This window comes from Felis catus, chromosome X, assembly GCF_018350175.1.
Source record: "Felis catus isolate Fca126 chromosome X, F.catus_Fca126_mat1.0, whole genome shotgun sequence".
Lineage (NCBI taxonomy): Eukaryota > Metazoa > Chordata > Mammalia > Carnivora > Felidae > Felis > Felis catus.
The window spans coordinates 87,403,347-87,425,727 of record NC_058386.1 but is presented as its reverse complement, the minus strand read 5'-3'; the positions used below and the strand labels follow the sequence as shown (position 1 = coordinate 87,425,727).

The 22,381-nt window shown below is 42.7% G+C and overlaps 1 protein-coding gene across 1 annotated transcript; it reads right to left on the bottom strand.

The window, feature by feature from the left end:
• Nucleotides 1-793: 793 nt before the first annotated feature.
• Nucleotides 794-22,381, bottom strand: PRPS1 (phosphoribosyl pyrophosphate synthetase 1). Its single transcript, XM_004000771.5, has 7 exons — nucleotides 22,099-22,381; nucleotides 12,319-12,502; nucleotides 11,115-11,213; nucleotides 9,693-9,817; nucleotides 6,150-6,323; nucleotides 3,050-3,209; nucleotides 794-1,908 (listed from the first exon to the last, which is right to left on the bottom strand). Exons 1-7 carry the CDS (start codon nucleotides 22,218-22,220, stop codon nucleotides 1,816-1,818), a joined length of 957 nt encoding a protein of 318 aa, XP_004000820.1. The 5' UTR covers nucleotides 22,221-22,381; the 3' UTR covers nucleotides 794-1,815.

Below are 22,381 nucleotides of genomic sequence, written 5' to 3'. Positions count from 1 at the left end.
CACAATAGAGTCCAAAAGTTATGGCGCAGCAAGCCCTGATCAATGGGTCCAATGCTTCAGGAAGTTGTGACCGGCAGGATAGGGCACTTGGTTCTCCACGTCAGCTTCTCCCAGAGCACTTGCGGTGAAAGAAGGCTAGCAGGCCGGAGGCACACACTCCATAGCTCATTTCAGTCCCCTTTTGAATCACTTTTTTTTCAGAACACTCATGGTAAAGTCAACATCCCATTATTCAACATAAAGCACAACCAGAGCAAACAAAAGCAAGAAGCATGTGGCTTCTCCCGAAGTTAAAGAGCGCCCTGATTTGATGATGCACCAAAAAAAATCCCTTCACCTTCTGGAATGCATTAGCATTCATTCAGTTGTACACATTTACCTTCCCCAGTGTTTAATTAGAAGGCCTGAAATTAAATGCCACACATGTATCAACTACTGATGGAGGGAAATGTTACATTTGGCAAAATTGGTTCCAAAATGAATAAATTATAAAGACTACACTCTTCCTCTGAGAAAGCACTTGGATTCCTATTCCCCAGGAATAAGAACGAGAGATCCAGCAGGCCTCACAGGCACTGTAATTCAGATACAATGCACAGAATCACGTTGTATCTAGTTCTTAGCACACCCCAGACATCTCAAGGTCTGAAGGTTGGATAAAAATGCGGCCAAGGTCTTCTCTTGGCTTAACAATGCAACTGACAGTCTGGAAGCACAGAAGAGTGATCACTGGGCCGTAAGACACCTAGACCAAACCTTTGGCAGAAAGACCGGTACAGATATGATACAGATCCACAATCACACAAAGACACTTTATTAGTTTCCTCTACAAGAGACAGTAAACAGTAACATCAACCTTTTTAACAGAAATCTCAGGTCACTGGAGAGGCCAAATCAATGGGAGGAAGATGAAAATGAGATATTTAAATTAATCTAAAGGCACTACGACCCCACCTAAAACCTACTACCAGGGTGGTAGCGGGCTCAGGAAGATTAAGCTACAGCAGAAACAATCCCATGTAAATGTTAGAGATCACGTAGCAGGGGGTAAGTTTGCTTTCCAGAAGACTGTAGTACAAGGAACATTTGGGCCTGAGAGGGTTATTTGGCCAGGGAAAGGGCAAGATGGCTGAAGGTCAAGTCAAATGTAAAGGAACAGGTACAAAGGAGAATCCAAGGGACACAGTCCCCAAGCAGGGGGTGAAGGATCAGGCTATTTCCTCCCAAGAAGCATTCACTGCCCTGTGTGCTGCCACCCCTCAGGCCCCCCCCCGCCCTGCCAACCAGAGAGCTGCCCGCTGGCTCCTGCTTTACAGGACTCAGCAACCAGAGCTGGGTTGGGGCTGCCTAGGGTTCCTGCTGTAATTTAGCATAGACTTTTGAGAGCTTTTCACAGGTTGGGGGTTGGAAGATGGGAACTGGGTCGGCTTTGTCACCAGTGGTTCGGAACCAAGGAAACCCTGAAGAATTCACATGCAAAGTAGTCTGAGCTTCCCTCATCAACTTCAAACACCCCTACAACATAACACCCTCTCAAGCCTGCAATCTTGCAGCAGTTCGGCTGTGGTTAAAGCTGCAAAGCTGCGAGGCTCACAGAATCCAAGAAGCCGGAATGAGACAACGGAGGAAGGAAATCCCAGCAGTGAGTCTCAATCCGTCTTTCTCTAATTTAGGAGAAACGCTAATATACCTGATGTGGGGTGTGGAAAGCTACACTGGAGCAAGCTGGGTTTTCTGCTGGATTTTTCATCAAATGCCATGGGAGAACAAGGAGCGGGGTTCACTTTATTTGTAAAAAGCCTCAGCGTAATTCTATTATAAAGGGACATGGCTGAACAGGTAGGAAACGGACTCCCCGTTGTGAGTTCTCCTGATGGCTTCTGCGAGGATCATTGAGATGTCAATCACCTAGGAAAGTGAGAAAATCGGCAGGTTAGGAACACCCAGACAGAGGACCCACCCTTTTGTAGACACTGCGGAGCAGACCTGTGAGGGTCCTTCCTCTTAAAACAGCTGCACTGTGCTATTTCCCTTTGGGAGCCACACCCAGCCATTCTGCAGCCTTTTTTTTTTTTTACGTTTATTTTTTGAGAGAGAGAGGGAGAGCAAGCATGAGTCAGGGAGGGGCAGAGAGAGAAGGAGATAGAGGATCTGAAGCAGGCTCTCCTGATAGCAGAGAGCCCGACTCAGGGCTCAAACTCACAAACCCGTGAGATCATGACCTGAGCTGAAATCAAGAGTCAGATGCTTAACTGACAGCCGCCCAGGTGCTCCTCTGCGTTGTATTTTTAGTATCACCACTTAGGAAAGAGTCAAAGCGCTAATGGAGGAAAACCCCTCACTCAGACTCACCAAGGTGGCGGTGGGTTGACATTTACAAATTCTTAGGAATGAAAAACAAAACCCATTTAAGCTGGAAAAAAAAAATCCTTAAGAAGGACATGGATGCTCCAATTCTACATATTAATTTCAGAAAGTGAATGGACTACTGTACACTTTAATTAAGCAAGGCCTTGTTCTTTTGATACAACAGTACTCGAACTTTAGTGTCTAATTCCTTGGGGAATTAAAACAGTGGCCCCAGGACCTCTTGGTTGTGCACGTCTCAGATGGAGCAAAGGAATCCGCATTTTAACAAGGACCATAGGTAATGAACTTTGTTTCCAGAGCATGCTTTGAGAAACACTGCCATCCTAAGGGGTGTACTACTGGTTCAAAGGTTTCATGTTATGTCTGTAGGGGCCAACAGTTAATAGCGAGACACACATACTGCAGAGCAAGGACTTGTAAATGTGAGCGGGTATCACGATCACTGAGACAGTCTGTTGAAATGTAGCATCCCTGGCGCTCCATCCTCCAGAGGTGCATCTAGCAACTTGAATCTTTTAAACCTGATTTTGTTTTCTTACTTTTGGACCACAGATCCTGATGACAGACTGAGCCCTTAAGAGCAAAGCGGGGAGGCTTCAGAACGTAGACACCCAATTCAATGTATGAAACCACCTCCTAAATAAATACTTAGAGTATTTTGCAAGAATTGCATCCTTACCTGTATTTTGGAGCAATGCTTCATCTTATCCTCCTGAGGTATGGTATTGGTGACGACTACTGCTTCAAAGCATGCATTGTTAATGCGGGAAATGGCCGGGCCAGAAAAGATTCCATGAGTCAAGATCGCATAAACTCTGGTGGCTCCAGCTGAGAGAAGTCTAGAGGAAGAAGCAGAGATGCTTTGGATTAATCTCACCTGTCACCACAGGACCTGAGTTCGGGGAGAGGAGTGTATTAGTCATCTTGGGCTGCCATAGCAAAATACCACAGACTGTGTGCCTTCAAAGACAGAACTTTATTTCACAGTCCTGGAGGCCGGGAACCCTAAGATTAATGTGGTGACAGGGTGACCTTCATCCTGAGGCCTCTCCCCGTGGCTTGTTGGCAGCCACTGTCTCACTGTGCACTCATGTGACCTCTGTGTGCACATATGCATGGGGTAATCAGCTCTCTGGTGTCTCTGCTCACAAGAGCACTATTCCCATCATGAGACGGTCCCACCCTCGTGACCTCATCTAAACCTAGTGACCTCCCGAAGGCCCCATCTCCAAATATCATCGCACTAGGGGGCCTAGAACCACAACATATGAATTTTAGGAGAGACACAATTCGGTTCACAGCAAAGACAAATATATGGACTAAGAACTGATCTGAATAGGTTTGGATTAACATAGTGAGACTGGTACAGACTGCTATGCTCAAGGAAATCCATCTCCTTTTTTTCCTGGGCACATGGCTGGACTACCTTTCCCAGTATCTCTTGCATAGTTAGGAGTGACCATATGCCTTAATTCTAGCTATCAGAATGTGGGCAGATACAACGTACACAACTGGTTGGGCTTATAAAAATCTTCCATGGGTGGGGCGCCTGGGTGGCTCAGTCGGTTAAGCATCCAACTTCAGCTCACGTCATGATCTCACAGTTCGAGCCCCGCATTGGGCCCTATGCTGAAAACTCAGAGCCTGGAGCCTGCTTCAGATTCTGTGTCTCCCTCTCTCTCTGGCCCTCCCCCACTCATGCTCTCTTTCTCTCTCTCAAAAATAAATAAAAATTAAAAAAAGATTCTTAAAAAAATCTTCCACGGGTGATTCTCCATGCTCTTTTCTCCCTTTCTGGCTGGCCAAAATGGAAATGTCTTCCAAGGTAATCTTGGAAGCCTTATGTTAAAGATGTGGCACTACAAAACCAAAAGAGGAATACTTGCACTGGAGTTAAACCACAAACAAGAACTATCGCATTAACCAACTGACATTTCAGGGAGTTGATCTGTTGCAGCAATTAGCATTACCTTAATAATATAAGGATGAAATGAGTTTTATAAATGTATACTCCAGGATCCAAATCAGCAATCATTCAGCACACAAATATTTTCTTAGCCCCTATTATATGCCAGGGCCTGTGCCTGGCACAGACACCCAGAGGTTAAGGAAAAATCACGAAAAACTATGCTGTCCACAGTAATGTGGATTATAAGCAATGGGGAGCCACTTAAGGTTTTAAAGGAGAGGAGTGATGGTATCTAGCCTTAGTTTTAGACAGATTCGCAAGAGGGGAGGCAGTGTGAGAGAAGACAGACTGGGGAGGTAAGAGATTGATTACCAGCAGCAGAGAGAACAGAGTGAAGGCAGTTTAGAACAGTGCAGGCAAGAGAGGAGAAATAACATGAACGAAGGTGGTAGCAACTAAAATGGACAGTCAAGAGGTAGGACCAGGGTTTCTGGCTTAGGTAAAATATAAATAGGAAAATACTGTATACCCTGGAACAACATGGGGGTTAGGGGTGTCAACCACCCACCCCCATAGTTGAAAATCTGAGTACAACTTTTGACTCACCCAAATCATAACTAATACCCTCCTGCTGACCAGAAGCCTCATCGATAACATAAAGTCCATTCAGACATATTCTGCATGTTATAGTATATGCTCTATTTTTATTTTATTTAGTTTTATTTATTTAGAGAGAGAGCAAGTGCACAAGTGGGGGAGGGGCAGAGAGAGAGGGAGAGAGAATCCCAAGCAGGCTCCACACTGTCAGCACAGAGCCTGATGCAGGGCTTAGATTCATGAACCATGAGATCATGACCCGAGCCAAAGTCAGACACTTACCCAACAGGCGCCCCATATGCTGTATTTTTACAATAAAATAGGCTAGAGAAAAGAAAATGTTATTAAGAAAATCATAAGGAAGAGAAAACACGTTTATAGTCCTCTACTGTATTTATCAAAAAAAAGCACAATAAGTGGACTCACATAGTTGAAATCTGTGTTCAAGGGCCAACTGTATAGTCCTGTCTGTTCAGGCCTATACATTTCTACCTTAATTTGTTTCTTAAAAAAAAAAAAACTATCGGGGCACCTGGGTGGCTCAGTCGGTTAAGCATCTGACTTTGGCTCAGGTCATGATCTTGCGGTCTGTGAGTTCGAGCCCTGAGTCAGGCTCTGTGCTGACAGCTCAGAGCCTGGAGCCTGTTTCAGATTCTGTGTCTCCCTCTCTCTCTGACCCTCCCCCATTCATGCTCTCTGTCTCAAAAATAAATAAACGTTAAAAAAAAATTAAAAAAAAAAACTATCAAGGGGGTGCCTGGGTGGCTCAATCAGTTAAGCATCCGACTTGGGCTCAGGTCATGATCTCGCAGTTCGTGAGTTTGAGCCCTGCGTCGGGCTCTGTGCTGACAGCTCAGAGCCTGGAGCTTGCTTCAGATTCTGTCTCTGTCTCTCTCTCTCAAAAATGAATAAAACATTAAAAAATTTAAAAAAAACAACTATCAAAAGTAGAGTATTCAGAGTGATAAGAACATTTTGGAAATACAGTGGTGATAGTTGTACATACTGCGAATGTATCTAACGCCACTGAATTGTACACTTAATGGTCAAAGTGGCAAATTTATGTTTTATATAGTTGAGCACAGTAAGAAAAAAATAACTAAGTGAATCTGGAGGAAAAATAAAATATTCATCAATTGATGCATATTGCAATTCAAGCCTAGGGTAATAAAAACTCCCAAAGATAGTTCTCATCTCCCTCAATTCACCTGCAGATAGCAAGCAGTTAGCTTTTCACTTCTAACCACTGGCCCCACCACCTCTTGGCACTCACTTGTCAGCCGCATGGCAGATAGTGCCACAGGTGTCGGCCATGTCATCTACCAGGATGGCCACCCGATCCTTCACATCTCCCACCAGCACCATGCGGTCTACTTCATTGGCCTTCTTCCGTTCTTTGTGAATCAGAGCGAAGTCCACATTCAACCGGTCTGCGATGGAGGTCACTCTGCAAGACAGCGGCGCATTCACAGTTCAAACAGTGTGTGTGTGTGTGTGTGTGTGTGTGTGTGTGTGTGTGTGTGTCTCCTAAAGATGCCAACACAGGGACTAAACAGTGGGTTTGTTTTTCAGGGAGACCACTCTTCGAAACCAAACTGTTCCTGGGGCTGGAAGAAAACAACTCTACTTGACTGGCTTCTCAAAGGCAAACGTCACAAAGCAGGTTTTAGAGACTAATGCATCTGTATCCTGAGATTAGTCAGACTTCAATTATAATTAATTCCGGTTTACAGCAGGGGAGAGCCAGATGCCTGGGAAGCAGCAGGATGCTAAGGCACATTCATTTAATAGACTGGCAGCAGAAGGGAAGAGAACGAAGACTTCCTTTAGTTAATGCCAGGGGTGCACAGACTGTCCCAACTGGATGCACGGATGTGATGAGAAGTGAACCTGAGCCTCTGACAGGAGAGGAGTAAGTCCCCAGCCCATTCCAGTGCCTGTGCGCTCACTGCACTTACCCCCAGTGATCCACCAACTGTCAGTGTCAACTGTACATGGGCACTGAGCTTGGATGTTCCTTTTAGGAGCACTACAAGGAACACTGTACCAATTAATCAGGAAAATGGGACATTTTGCTTGGACAGCCCGAAGGATTTCCAACAAATCAAAGTATCTTATTTTTCTATTACAAAATAACATAAACCAAACTAGTAAGTGACACAGAAGACAAATCTTTGATGACAAAGTACCACAGAATTCACTCAGACAGAAATCCATCCCATGTAAATAACAGCACGCTGTTCCAGTAACATGTAGGTCCATGCTCCACTGTGCCATCATCGTGCATGAAGAAGCCTGTGGTTTGGGTCTTGTTTTTATTTTTTCATTTTAGAGAGAGAGAGAATCTTAAGCAGGCTCCACGCTCGGTACAGAGCCCCACACAGGGCTTGATCCTACAACCCTGGGATCATGACCTGAGCCAAAATCAAGAGTCAGACGCTCAAGGGACTGAGCCACCCTGGCGTCCCAGGTCTTGTTTTTTTAATGCAGCACTGATACAACCAGAGCATTATGTCTGATTTCCATTATGCCTATGGTCACATAACGGAGTTTGTGCTGGACAGGGGAGAGCCTGTGACCATATAATAGAGAACGTGCAAGATCCAAACCACAACCTGAACAGCTTATGTATCCTGATCTAAATGAACCATACCTTGTGTTCCCCATTACTAGAATTGTGTGGGCATAGAACATAAGAATAACCAATCTCCTTGTAATGTTTACTCATCCAAGACAAATGCATGCTCAATTAGCTCAAGCATCCCAGACTGCCCATACTCCATGGCCAACAAAATCAAAGACTGACAGGGGACACCTGAGTGGCTCAGTCAGTTAAGCTTCTGACTTTGGCTCAGGTCATGGTCCCACAGTTCGTGGGTTCTAGCCCTGCATCAGGCTCTGTGCTGACAGGGCAGAGCCTAGAGACTGCTTCGGATTTTGTGTCTCCCACTTTCTCTGCCCCCTCCCCTGCTCGCGTTCTCACGTTCTCTCAAAAATAAACATTAAAAAAAAAATCAGTGACTGACAAAGCAGGAAGGGCTGGAAAAAGTCACTCCCTACACCATGGAGGGGAAAACTCTGTGCAAACCACAATCACACAGGGACCTCTACCTACTCCAAAAACCCTGCCAAGACCAAACTGATAGCTACTCACTCAGCAAATCCTCCACTATGGAAAGAGAATTATAAACACACACACAGAGTGGTCATGTGGCAATAAGTCACCTACTAAAGGCAGTTTTCCTATACCCAACTTTGGAAAGAAGATCTTGGCTTGATAATTTGTTTCAAACACGACTATTTTCTAAGTCCCATGGCAAGATGTGAAAATAATGCCCAACAAGTTAAGACAAGTTTGACAACTGCCATTAGGGGGATGCTTTTTCGGCTCTGTCACTTTTACAGATAATAACTATCGATTACATGAGACTCACAGAGCCACACATCTGGCTGGATAACGGAACTCAAGTGCTCAGCTTATCAGTTCTGTTGGAGTTACTGAAATAAAGAGGTTGTGGACAAACAGTCATTGAAGATTTAAATGGCCTTTAGAAAGACTGGAATTAGCTTTCCCCAATCATCTGTGTTTTGTAGCCTCTTCATTCTATTTCCACAACAAGAAGAACATGTGTCAGATTTTTGAATGCATTACTAATGAGTGATCCACTAAGGAAATCAAGAGCGCTTAGTCGGCACCATGTGAGCTGTGAAGCACTGAAACTGGCAATGCCTGGCAATCAGTTTGTTTAAAATGTTAAGGTCTTGGTTTTAAATATAAAGTTACCACATTTTATTTTCCCTCCTGCTTAATGTCTCAATGCCAGGGTTAACACGGGTAGAACCAACAGCATCATGAGGGGAGTGAAAGCCTATTTGTCCAATAATAGCACATGGTTCAATAGCTGGTGCCATTCACTGGAAACCCCAATTTCCCAGCCTTCTGGATGGGTTCACAGTGGTGTTGCTTGCTAGCTCTGTGGTGCCAAGTTACTAATGCGGTTCAGTCAAGCCTACAACACTGCAACTACTTAAGGACCCCCTCTAGGCTGCCTTGTCTTTCTGTCACTTTCTGGCAGTGACTCAGGTCAGTAAAACTATGTCCAGCTCGTGTCCCAGCTACTGATACACCCATTCTGAAGTATACGTGACCCTTGAAAAACATGGGTTTCAACTGTGCAGGTCCACTTATAAATAGATTTTTCTTTTTTTTTTTTTTTTAATTTTTTTTCCACATTTTTATTTATTTTTGGGACAGAGAGAGACAGAGCATGAATGGGGGAAGGGCAGAGAGAGAGGGAGACACAGAATCAGAAACAGGCTCCAGGCTCTGAGCCATCAGCCCAGAACCTGACGCAGGGCTCGAACTCACGGACCGCGAGATCGTGACCTGGCTGAAGTCGGACGCTTAACCGACTGCGCCACCCAGGCGCCCCATAAATAGATTTTTCTTGATGCAGTACCATGCTGTAAATGTATTCTCTCAACAACAGTTTCTTTTCTCTAGCTTGCTTTGTTGTAATACTATCTATAACACACGTAAAATACGAAGTGTGTTAATTGACTGTTTATGTTTTTGGTAACACTTCTGGTCAACAGCTGGCTATTAGCAGTTAAGTTCTGAGGTGGTCAAAAGTTATATGCGGATTTTGGAGTGCATGGGGCAGGGGGTGGGGAGGTCGATGCCCCTAATCCCCATGCTGTTCAAGGGTCAACTGAACTTAAAAACTGTCGCTTGCTAGAAAAATGTCAACTTTCTGACATAGCTGTCTGAAAGATATCCCCAGTACTGTGAGAACAATGCACAGTTTGGCCGTACCTCTTAGCTCCACCAGCATCGGGGGAGACAATAGTGCAGTTCCTCCACTCAGAGATGTTTTCCCTGATCCATTTCAGGACAGCTGGCTCCGCGTACAAATTATCCACTGGGATATCAAAAAAGCCCTGTAGAAAGAAGCTGAGTCACTTTTGCTTTCTTTTTGTGCTCTTCGATTTATAAATGACTAATACAAAGAGGGTAATAACTGGCCCAAAGAATACCTTCCTGTGACATTCAAACTGATTAGAAGGCATGCTCAGTGTAGCAGATTAAAAATGGCTTCTCAAACCTGGGCTGGCCAAGAGAGTCCTGGCCAAGAGGGGCAAGGCCTGACTTCAGCTAACCCACAACTGACTACAGGACCATGAAAGAGCCCTTGGGAAGAACGGCCAAGTTCAGCCAATACCGTGACTGCCCAGTCAATGTGGAGACCCATGAGGTAATACTTATTGCCTTATTCCATCAAATGTTGGGCTGGTCTGTTAGGGAGCAAAAGCTAACTGTTAAACCAGTTAGAAGACGCTTTGATACGTAAACTTAGTGGAATGTATTTATAATAAATGGTCACAGAGAGTAACTGGTAAAAGATCTCTGTTCTAATACTAGTTGCTACAGATTAGTTGCGTTTCTCAAGAAATCTGTTCCTCTTCGATAAAATGGGTATAATCAGGGGCGCCTGGGTGGCTCAGTCAGTTAAGTGTCTGACTTTGGCTCAGGTCATGATCTCACGGTTCGTGGGTTTGAGCCCCTACATTGGGCTCTCTGCAGTCAGTACAGACCCTGCTTTGGATCCTCTGTCCCTCTACTCACGTGCATGCACATTCTCTCTCAAAAATAAATAATAAAAACACGTTTAAAAAATGGTCATAACCACCTACCCTGTGTACCTCACTGGATTGCCATAAGCCTCCAATGATGATTTGAAAGTCCCTTTAAACAGTACAAAATACAAAGGAATGCTGCGTTCCCCTTACTCTGTGTTTATGCTAGAAAGTAGATTGATATCTGTGGCTCTAAATTTAATGATGACAAAAACAGTTCCCAATTACTGAGCACCTATCCTGAGTCAGGCATTTATACCATAAATTTAATACTCACAATAACAATGCAGTGCGTGTTCAGAGTAGTTAAATAATCTGTGCAAGGTTATAAAGCCAGTAAGTGTCAGCCAGTATTCAAACTAGGTCTGAACCTAAAGTCCATGTTCTTCTCAGAATACCAGACCACCTCCCTTATCCAACCACTCCAAATGACTGAGATGGTAAACAATGCTTAAGGTGAGGATGTTTAAAATGATGTCGATGTCTAGTTTATTTAAGCTGTCTTTGGGCAGGTTTTTGCTTCTGTGCACTCTTAGCATTATAAGCTCTCTCCTCCCCACACCCCCTGCTTTCTAATGCTGAATATTTAGCTTCCAGATACCTGAATCTGAGAGGCATGCAGGTCCATGGTGATAATATGATCTGCGCCTGCTACAGAGAGCATGTTTGCAACAAGCTTGGCTGAGATTGGAGCCCGGCTCTAAATGGAGGGGACAAAAGAAGAAGGACAAAAAACCAAAAAGCCATTTTGAGAAACAATTCATTTGCTCAAGAAACATTTGCGTACTGTGCACCTACTATGTTTACGGCACCATGCTACCAGGAAATTCATAGCAAGTGCCATGGCCATTGACTATATAAGTAAATTGCAATCTAGCACAAATACTAAGTGGAATATCACTTTTCCAAATCAGGATACATATTTCAGAGAAGAAAAATACCTTCCTACCTTTTGTTTTCTTAATGTACATATTTTCAGCCTATTTAAGGGTTTTAATGCTCAATTATTCAAACTAGGCTGACTTAAAAAATCTTTTTCACAAGAATTATTAAAATCTCTTTTGACACATACATACGCAAACCTGTATTGCATCTAACATGTCAAAACTTAAAAGACAGATCACAGAATGGAAATTCTAGTTTATTGTGCAAATTATACCACTTGCTTACTCATCTTGAGGTCAATATTCCAACAACTTCAACCTCCTTAAATGACAGATAAACACACCTGCTGCACGATAAACTAGCAAAGCCCATGCCCTTTATACTCTGTAGGAGCACTATAGTCTCAGAATAAAAATGTCTGGCCTTCTCCCAGACATTGTACGTAAAATTTGGGCACTGACTGTTAGAACAGACCTGCAAAGTTTTATACATGTACCTTAACCTCTAATATACCAGATAAATAAGGGGAGATGTGCATGTGTATAATGAGACCACGTATTCATGTAACTGACTTCAAGTTTTATGACGAGGGTCCCAGAGGATCTACCAGTTTAAAAAATATTCTACTCCACGGTAGCTGGTGCTTAGTCCTCTTGATACAATTAAAAAGTCACAGTGGGCTGAGAGTCACAGATGTACGATGAAGAAATACAGACTACAAAGATGTTGATTTATATAAACCAATCACATGTCAATTGTTTTGAACATTGGGTAATACCTAAGAGAATGTGATTAAAAAAAACAACAATATCCTCTAAATATGTATCTGAGAATTAAGGAAGTTTTTTTTGTGACTCTGGGCATGTGCTTCTTCTGATTAAAACAAAAAAAATTTTTTTTAAAGTAGATTCTGCTTCCACCTTATCCTTCTTGTCCTGCCGGGCATACGGAAAGCATGGGATGACTGCGGTAACCCGGCTGGCTGAAGCGATCTTGCAGGCGTTAATCATGATCAAAAGCTCCATTAGATTGTCATTTATTTCACCACAGCCACTCTGAACAATGTAGACATCCTCTCCACGTACACTTTCGCCAATTTCCACACTACAACGAGAAAGGAACGAAAACAAAAAACAGATTTTAAAGCACCATACTACACTTCTACAGACAGTACAGCCTAAAAAGTATAACTTCCCTACTAGTATGCTGTTAATGAGTTCTAGCTGCACATGGTCACTGATCCCCTCAGACTTTGGGAGATCCCCAGGAGGAGCCCCTGTTCCAGAAGCAGTTTACTGCCTCAGTTTATGCCAGTGTACTATACAAATATTACCTATTGTTACATGAGACATGGCATGAAAAAGCCTGGCTAAAGAACTTACAAGTAACCGGACCATAATTTCAATGAGCTGCCTGTGTCTCATTATGTATAGGAATAGGACATGTGCATGCAAATTGGATACAGAGCCTGTGACTGTCACAATCCACGTATAACAAAAGTAGAGAGATCATGTGAGGAATGAATCACACTACTGTTCTATAACGATGCCTTCTATGGAAGCCAGTACCACATCTACCATATTGGCACTTCACTCAACAAACAGTAAATGTTCATATGCCAGTCACTGTGCTAAGTGCCAGGGACACATGGAGAATAAAACAGATGTGGTCCTTGCCTCCATTTTATGCGAACTGTATTCTTTCCAATTAGTATGTCTTGTTTAAAAAATATTCCACAGGAAGTTAATTATGGAGTAGGGCTACACTTAACCATAAAATGAAAGTTTTAATATCCATGCTTGGGTTGTTACCAAGAATAACTTATAATTAAAAAATCATAACCTCCGTGACACCTCAGAGCAACACATTTCCCCCAATTAATCCTGTAGGTGAGGTGGTGGTATTTGCGTGCGCGTGCGTGTGTGTGTCACATAGCGTGTATCAACCAGGAGTAGGTTAGAATTGTGGATAACTCCTACTGATCAAGAGAAAAACTTCAACAGGAGAGAATTCCATTGCCAGAAGCAGCTAATATAGGGAGACAGTTATATTTATTCTTTTCCAGTTCAAGTAACAATTAATTTTAAAAAGAATGAGGTTGGGTGCATGGGTGGCTCAGTTGGTTAAGTATCCGACTTTGGCTCAGGTCATGATCTCCCCATGGGTGAGTTTGAGCCCTGCATCGGGCTCTGTGCTGACAGCTCGAAGCCTGGAGCCTGCTTTGGAAAATAGGTCTCCGTCTCTCTCTGCCCCACCCCACTCGCGCTCTGTCTCTCTCTCTTAAAAATAAACATTAAAAAAATAAAAATAAAAAATAAAAAGAATGGGGTTAGTTTACATTGTAAAGCAAGACAAATAAAAGCAAATGGTAAAAATCAAACCAGAAACCAATTAGAACAGGGAAGCTGAGATTCTTGGTAGACAGAACAAAGAAGAAAACCCGTTAGTTTGGGATATCTGGAGATAAACCTTCTTCAGGCACTGAATTAAAGAAGTATTTTATACTGGGGATCCTTATGTTAAAAGTGCATGATTTGCTCAATAATTAATATCAATAAAGTAGAAAATGGGCAAAATAAACCTGAAGTAAGCAGAAGGAAATTAACCATAACAGCAGAAATCAATGAAACCAAAAACAATAGAGAAAAACCAATGAAACACAAAGCTGGTTCTTGGGGGAAGGGGAATTTAAAAAACTGGTTAAGCCTTGGGGCACCTGGCTAGCCCAGTCAGATGAGCATGCGGCTCTTAATCTCAGGGTCGTGAGTTCGAGCCCCACATTGGGTGCAGAGATTGCTTAAATAAAAAAACTTTTAAAAAAAATTTAAAAAATGGATGTCTCTAAGATTGACCAAAAACAGCTTCACTAGAGAGTTCTACCAAACATCTGAAGAATTCACACAAATTGTGCACCATCTTTTCTAGAATGCAGGTGAGGAGGGAATATTTTCCAATGCATTTTACAAGGCCAGTAGTAGTGAGCCACCAAAAAACCAGACAAAGGCAACATAAGGAAAATACAGAGAGGGAGAAGAGAGGTGGGTGTGGTTATGACAGGATGGAGCCTTGTGGTGACAGGATGGTTTTGTATTTTGACTGCATCAATGTCCATATCCTGCTTCTTGTGTCACACTACAGTTTTGCAAGAAAACTCTAGTTTGGAATGACTATGGCTGGGAGCTTTGGGAAAACTGGGTAAGGGGTACACAGAACGTCTTGGCATCATATCTTACAATTACCTGTGGATCTACAACTATCTCAAAATTTGACTTGAACACAGAAGCGCATAATCATGCTTTGTACGTACTTGAGTAAATAAAGCATTAACTGTGGCCCTCAGTGAAAGCTGAAGTCACAGAAATGTAGCTAAAAACAAAAGCATTTCTGCATTAAGTCAAAGAACCTAGTCCAGTTGTATAATGTTCTGAGAAACTGTGCAATACTGTGAGGGAATCTGGAAAACTCTGGGCTTTTTGATTTGAGAGATAGCTCATCTCAAAAGATTTTCTCCCTAGCTTACTATGTATCAGTTACATGGCCTTCCTTAACATTCCCTGCTCACATCATTGCCTTGCACTTCTTCCCACTTACCTGGGGATGCTCTTCCTACAACTAGCTGGTTTATTTCTTAGGACTTCAATCAAAGTATCTCCTCTGACCCTCTTATCAAAAAAAGTGACTTCCTGAGAAGCAAAAGATCAAAAGTGACTTAAAAATAATCAACCAATTAAAATATATATATGGACCTTGTCTGCAAACCAATTCGAGCAAACAGAGAAGAAAAGCACCCACAATTATGAGGCAGGGAAATGTGAACACTGTGTATTTGATATTAAGAGATTGCTGTTAACATTTTGAGGCAAGAAAATGGGACTGTGGTTACTAAAATGTACAAGGGCAATATACTATCTAGGCTTGTTTCAAAGTAACTGTGGGTGTGTATGGAAGGGGGAAAAACAGATGAAAACAAGATTAAACCAGGAATTGAGAACTGCTGAACTGGGTGATGGGTACCTTGGGGGAAACCACTATACTCTTCTACTTCTGCGTGTTTGAAATGTTTCATAATAAAGTGACCTCCCCAGCCATTCCCTCACCACTTTAGTTATTATCTTCAAAAACACTTATCATAACTTGTTATCACTTTATTTTGTAAACACTTGTTTATTGCTTGTCTCTTTCACTAGAACATAAGCTCCACAAAGGCAGGGACCAGATTTTTTGCACTCTTCTGTATCCCCAGCCAGCCAGTGCCTCTAGGGCACAAACAATGAACGAATGAATATCCGGCAGGACTAGGATGCCTCTCGGTATCCACTCAAGATACTGTGAACTTTCTGCAGGTGTACTAGTGAGAAAATTTAGAAGACGGACTTCTATCATTCCTCACAAAGTAACTCACTTCACACTAGAGGCAATGGGTCCAACATGTTTCTTTAAAAGATTTTGATAAATCTGTTCATACCCTCTTCACAGATACACAGCTGGCAGAGATTTCATTTTGGGTGGAACTACATACAACCTGTTGGGAGCACCAGAATACGACAGCTACGAAGATTTTTGCAGCAGGATCCTGAAATACTGATACCGAGGCAACAGAATAAATGATATAGCAATTTTGTGGACCCCGGCTTAGCCAAGTTGACATCTGTTAATCACCAAGGTCAGCCTTAAAAAACAATGGACTCTGGGGGAGCCTGGGTGGCTTAGTCAGTTAAGCGTCCAAACTTTGGCTCAGGTCACGATCTCAGGGTTCACGAGTTTGAGCCCCGTGTCGGGCTCCATGCCGACAGCTCAGAGTCTGGAGCCTGCTTGGGATTCTGGGTTTCCTTCTCTCTCTGCCCCTCCCCTGCTGGTGTTCTCCCTCTCTCAAAAATAAATAAACATTAAAAAAAAAACAAAAAAAAACAATGGAGTCTGTCGGCAACCTTAACTACGCCAATGCCAAAATTACATTCTGAAGACATTCTTCAAAATTCAAATGGACAAGCAGGAGGGAGCCAGGGAGCACTTTCTGTGAGAGTAACTCCCATGTTTTCCAAAGTGCAGGTCCTAGAATGGCACTGAGCAATCTGGGAGTCACTGGATTTGTGTGGTTATGGAGCGCCTAAAATGTCACTAGTGACAGAGGAACTGAATTGAGATGTGCTACAAGCATACAATACACACTCTATTTATTGTGAAGGTGGGAGAAACAAAAGCAAAACGTATCTCAATTTCAAAGTTGCTTATGTGCTGAAATTATCATATTTTTGGATATACTGGGATAAGTAAAATATACTAAAAATGTAAAAAACACAATGGACAAGGCTAAGTCACACCTCCTGGAGGAGAACGCGCTCTGCAGGTTACTCATTGTGGTAGGCCCAAACAAGAGACAGCGGTGTTTAAGGGACTTCTCAGATCTCCTTCACTAACACTGCCCACCCTTTAAGAAGTTCCAGTCCACAAGAGTCCCTTCTATGTTTTATGGTGCACAACTCCGGGGTCTGAACCAAGTATTTCAAATACCTGTGCAACTTCAAAACTCAAGAAAAATTTAATCCCACCCACAGTGTGGGGTGAGCCCCATACCTCACCTCCTTGAGGAAGATCTCCATTTCCTTGGGGGAGAACAAAGGTCAGGCACACTGATTTCCAGGAAAGTCACCTCTATCCTCTACATGTGATATGGAAGACCTATGGTTCTTATTCCAGTCAAGAACACAGAATATCATCTGTGGTCCAGACATACACTCAACCCAGAACCAGGTGGTGTTGATTAGGAATTTAAACAAAAGCTCCAAGAGGCTAAGAGAAGGGCTAATTATCTATTCCAAAGCTTTGTTTTCAAGTAAGACCAGAAAACAACACATGATGGCTTATCTCTCTTTACAAATGCCTAAACTATCAGAAGTAATATTAAAAACACCCATAATAATTGTTTACATTGTTCCTTATGTTACTCAATATCATTATTTAAGGATCCCACCCATGAAATTCCCAGAATTTTGTGCCTGGAGGTATCTAAAGAGTTTCATGATACTCGGTTAAGCATCTGACTCTTGATTTTGGCTGAGGTCATGATCTCACCATGTGAGATCCAACCGGTGAGATCCAGCCCCTCGCTGGGTGTGAAGCCTGCTTAAGATTCCCGGTCTCCCACTCCCTCTGCCCCTCCCCTGCTCATGCTGTTCTGTCTCTCTCTCTCAAAAAAAAAAAAAGAAAAAGAAAAAAAGAAAAACTACATAATCCACTGCAAGTGGCTTTATCCCTTTGGCTACCAGGAAGCCAAGGGATGCAGTTAAAGTAACACTAGACTGCAGTAACTACCCTGTGCCAAATTCTTGGCACAATTATGATAGGCCTTTGTTCTAGAAGGCTTCTGAAGCATCTATTTAACAAATCGTGTGACTATCATGATACACATTTCAAATCCTTTCTTGAAAGCAGCTAAAGTATTAATTATAAAATTAAATTATCACTGCCAAGTTAAACATGAGAGACCATTTGTTACATACATAGATTTAGCAGAGGTATGCCTTTAAAAATCATACTCCAACATCACATAAGGTTTGAATAATAATTTTTATAAAAGCACCAGCTCACCACCCAACACAATTGCTAGTAACACTTTTGTGTTATCATATTACCCGATGATAGTCAACCAACAGTTCAGCCATTTCCCAAAACCAAATTTAGGACTAAATCCTGAAGCATAGAAAGGTGTTATGACCAGACATGTATCTGGCAACTTGAAAATTTTATTTATTTAACTATATGCAAAATAAAGCAGTGTAAGTAAAACTAGGACACTGCCTTATTTTACTGTGTATTCTAATCTCACTAATCAAGATCAATCTTGCCCCTCCAGTAGTATTATAAGGTACAGACTTTCAGAAAGCCTTAAAATACCTGCAAACTATACTCCTATTATACAGCTTGGTCAATCAATAGTTCAGTGAGTCCTCAAAAAATCTTAGTATTATTTCTATGGTTTCCTCTAAGTCTAAGAGATGATAAATTAGGCAGTGATTGATGGTAGAAGAGCTGTGGCTAAAACCTGTTTGCTTTTAATGCAATTTATCAGGTGGAAAGACCTAGTTTAGCAATTTAAAGGGTAACACTCCATGTTCTCTCCCTCTAGCTACTAACGGTGTGTTCTCCAAATGGCTTTGGGCCAATCATTCCCCCAATCTTCTGGCAAGGCCAGGCTGGCTATGTCCATCCAATGAGAAAAACAGCTTCTGCTTTATCTTTACTTTAGCATCAGTGCATCCAACCAGCATGGAATGCTAAGAAACACAATAGGAAATAAAGCGAAATCTAAAAGGTGGATAGTCTTCTTAAGAAAATCTCAAGAATTTAGATGGAGACATTGGCATGTGCAAAATGCAAGGGATTAACTAACCAAGGGATTAACTAACCAAGGTTCTTAGGAAAATCGTAGACAATCAAAGTTAAAGTCCTCCCCCCTCTGAGCCTATCCACAGTAACCAAATAAACCAAAGCTATTTCTTGATATTGAAGAGAATCAAAAAAACATCAAAAACTTTAATTTATTCACAAGTTTTAAAAGCCAGATGAGATACTCCATCAACAAAAATTGTAAGCAATAGTACCCACTATTGGGCAAGTTACTTAACCTCTGAATCTTAGTTCCTTCATCCATAAAATGGGGATAGTAACTTCTCAGCAGGGTAGAGGGGATTAGAAATGTATAAAGTACTTAGCATAGGAACTAGCACCTCTTAAGCACTCATTATACATTAATTACTATTATTTTGATTATTGCCGATGAGAGCAGAAATTGGGTCAACTTTTCTAGAGGGCAAGAGCAGAAATTGGGTCAACTTTTCTAGAGGGCAATTTGGTAACATGTTATCAGTTGCCTGAAAAATGGCATCTACCCCTTAACTTGGTAACTCCCCTTCTAGAGATTTGTCCTAAGGAAATGGACAAAGATTTGTGTTCAAAGGTTTTCATATAAAAGCATTAGTTAACAACAGGAAATATCTACTACTCAGTTATCTAAAATTATGGTAAAACTGTAAGAAGACCAGAACAGCTATTTAAAACCATGTAGACTAAATATTAAGGGGAGAAATTATTCAAAATATATTGCTAAGTGATGAAAGCCATAGATACCTTACATTTTTGGAAAAGTACATAAACACACAAAATATCTGGAAGGTCATAAATCAAAATGTGAACAGCTGATCTTGGGTGGTGGCGGCACTATCTGGGAGGTCTTTTTTCCCCTTTGTCCTCTTCTGTAGTTTCTGCAATACCATCACCACAACTGCTTACCAACATCCACTGTGCATTTATTGGGTTGGACAATGTTCTAATTTATCTCATTTAATCTTCACAGTAATTCTATGGGTAGCTATTACTTTACAGGTGAGGCAAAGAAAAGCTAAGATTTCAAATGCAGGTTCTCTGATTCCAGAGCCTGAGCTTCTAATCTCTCTTATTTTTTGTGTGCAATACACCCACCTATATGTATGTTTCCTGCGTAACTGGACAGCAAGGGAGGCTCCTGAGTCGAGAAGTAACGCCACTCTGCTTGAGAGAGCACCAACCCCTGTGACTCTGCCAAATAGCAAAACTGTCTCATTTGAGGATGGGCTCTGCAGTTCTCCATCTGATGACCCAGAGTACCCACTGAGCTGCTCTGTCTATGCCCTTCAGAGCCCAAGAGTCACACAGGGCAGTAGTTACCATTTCTACAGTGCAGAAGAGCCAAAGATGGGGGTGGGGGATGGAAGAGGGAAGCTCCACGGGCAACATACTCAATTATGTTCAATGAAGATTTCAGAACACCTAGGGAACCAAAAAGCTATTAAGCCTGAAACGAGGAAACCAGTCAGCCATTTTCCACATTGGGCTTAATCTTAACCAATGTTTCCAAGCATGCCTCTGTCCAGCTGTTTAAAAATGAAACCAGCCTGATTTCAGAAATAGATGGGGATTGCTGATGAATCCAGATCGGTCAGAACACTGAATTGTTCTCGTCCTCCCCCTCTCCCAATATAGTTTCAGGCTCTAGAGTATTGCATTATGACAGAGGGTGAAGGGTTAACACAAAGAAAAATAAGGTCTTTGGATTTTTCCTAGAAGTGTAGGAAGAGGATTTAATAACCATAGTTCTCTAAGGCGGGCAAAAAACCCCTCTAAATGAAAATCATTCTTGTCCCCACCTGTATTGCCACATGCAATGTCTGGTCCTGTATGGTTTCATTATTAGGGTGTCATAATGGTGTGGTCAAAGCTAAAGACAGCAGCTTGGCTAGCCTCTTCTGACTAAAGTATTGCCTAGTTACAGATGGTGTCAGTGTTTGCACTATCATCTGCATCACAACCAGCAGTACAACAATCAAGTATCCAGAAGGAAGCTGTCCACTACAGATGAATGCTTTTATAAGCAGATCTAGAAAGGATAGGGGAGTTACACTTCCATAGTAAGTTTAAAGAAAGAAAAAAAAGGAAAAAAAAAGCATTTAGGAAAAAATGTTGAAAGTAACCTTAACTAATTTAACTGACCATTAGACTTGGTGTAAACTTTCCCCTTACTAGATGACTGACTAGATGACTGCATCCGGGCTCTGATTTGATCAACAGGACCACAAAACACAAAGTATACCTATCAGAACCAGAAGATTCTACATTTAGGTGGAAGGCACACTGAAAGGATGAAATAACTAAGTTATCTTTTAAGATGGCCCCAAGGTGCAAGAGGAGGTTGGGAGTGGGGGGAGGGAGCACGTTTAATTAGCAAGGCAATGAAAAAAATTCCAGCTGCAATGTACTATGCAATTCCGGTCTTCCACTGTGTTATCTTTCCTCCATTATCTTAACACTCTGCGATGAAAACTGTTTCCTAAAATCCTCACAACAGCGCTAAGAGGAGTGGACGAGTTCAGGAAGGACTTTGCTACTGAAAAATATGTTTCTGTATCATCTGTACCAGTACCCGCACTGGGAAAGGTCAAGGATTCGAGAACTAAGGTTCCCCCAAATTTTTGGATGGCTCAAGCTGAGATGCTGGCAATCAGGATGCAGAGTTAATGCATCACTTTATTTGATCAACTAGATTTAACTTAAGTATGGCTCCGATTCTAAAGATGTGAAAAGCCAACGCTTGCCAATCCAAGGGAAGTCCTTAGTAATCATTTTGGCGCCCTCAGTACATAATGTCAATTTCCTTCAAAACGAAACCCAACCGACACCATTTCGAATTGAAAAGCTGCTTCTTAGACTCTAAAAGAAACACCAGGAGGGCTTATTACGCAGTAAGGTTCTCCCAAGCAAGCTGGTCCAAGAGTTAAAGTGAACCCAGTCCAGTCAGGATAGCTCAACAGCGAAGCGACAAAGCCACGTGTCCCCTTGGCCGAGGCTAAGCGTCTTTCCCTTCCCGTAGCTCTAGGCAGCCACTACCCCGCCTTGGGTCCTCCGGCCCTTGACTTCAAACCCGACAGCTTCGCCTCATGCTCCATCTTGACTCCACCCCACCTCACGGTGAGAATGAACGTGACCCTCCCGCGAGAGGTAAAATAACGGAAACAGCCCGTGGGGCACGCTTGCCACAGAGCTGCCCCTTCCCCTTCCCCCCCTCCCTGCGGTCCCTCAGAACTCACGCGGCGGCCCCATCCCCCTACTCTCTGCCGCCCAAGCGGGGTCCCTGCCGCCCCGGGTTGGGGTCCCAACTTCGTCCTTACCAGGTCTCTTGGTTGCTGAATTTCTTAGTCACCACCTTGCCTAGTTCCAGGCCCAGGCGGTCAGCAATTTTCTGGGATAAGTCTTGGTGGGAACTGCCGCTGAAGATTTTAATATTCGGCATCTTGGCCAACCACCCTAGGCACTCTCTGCTCAGCGATCACTGTTGCTGCCGAGACCGGAACCGAAGTCGGCCCACAGACTCAGGTCCAAACCGCTTCGCGTTGCTACTCCGCCATCTTACATTCCCGCCGGGCGTGCGGCTCTAAATTGCCCACCGCCAGG

Bases quoted from the DNA above. Each gene is read 5' to 3' on its own strand.
- PRPS1 (XM_004000771.5), bottom strand. From the start codon at position 22,220: ATGCCGAATATTAAAATCTTCAGCGGCAGTTCCCACCAAGACTTATCC. The intron at 6,324-9,692 runs GTACGGCCAAAC...GCTGTCTTGCAG, and splicing joins GATGCTGGTGGAGCTAAGAG to AGTGACCTCCATCGCAGACC. The intron at 3,210-6,149 runs GTGAGTGCCAAG...TTCTTCCTCTAG, and splicing joins ATCTGCCATGCGGCTGACAA to ACTTCTCTCAGCTGGAGCCA.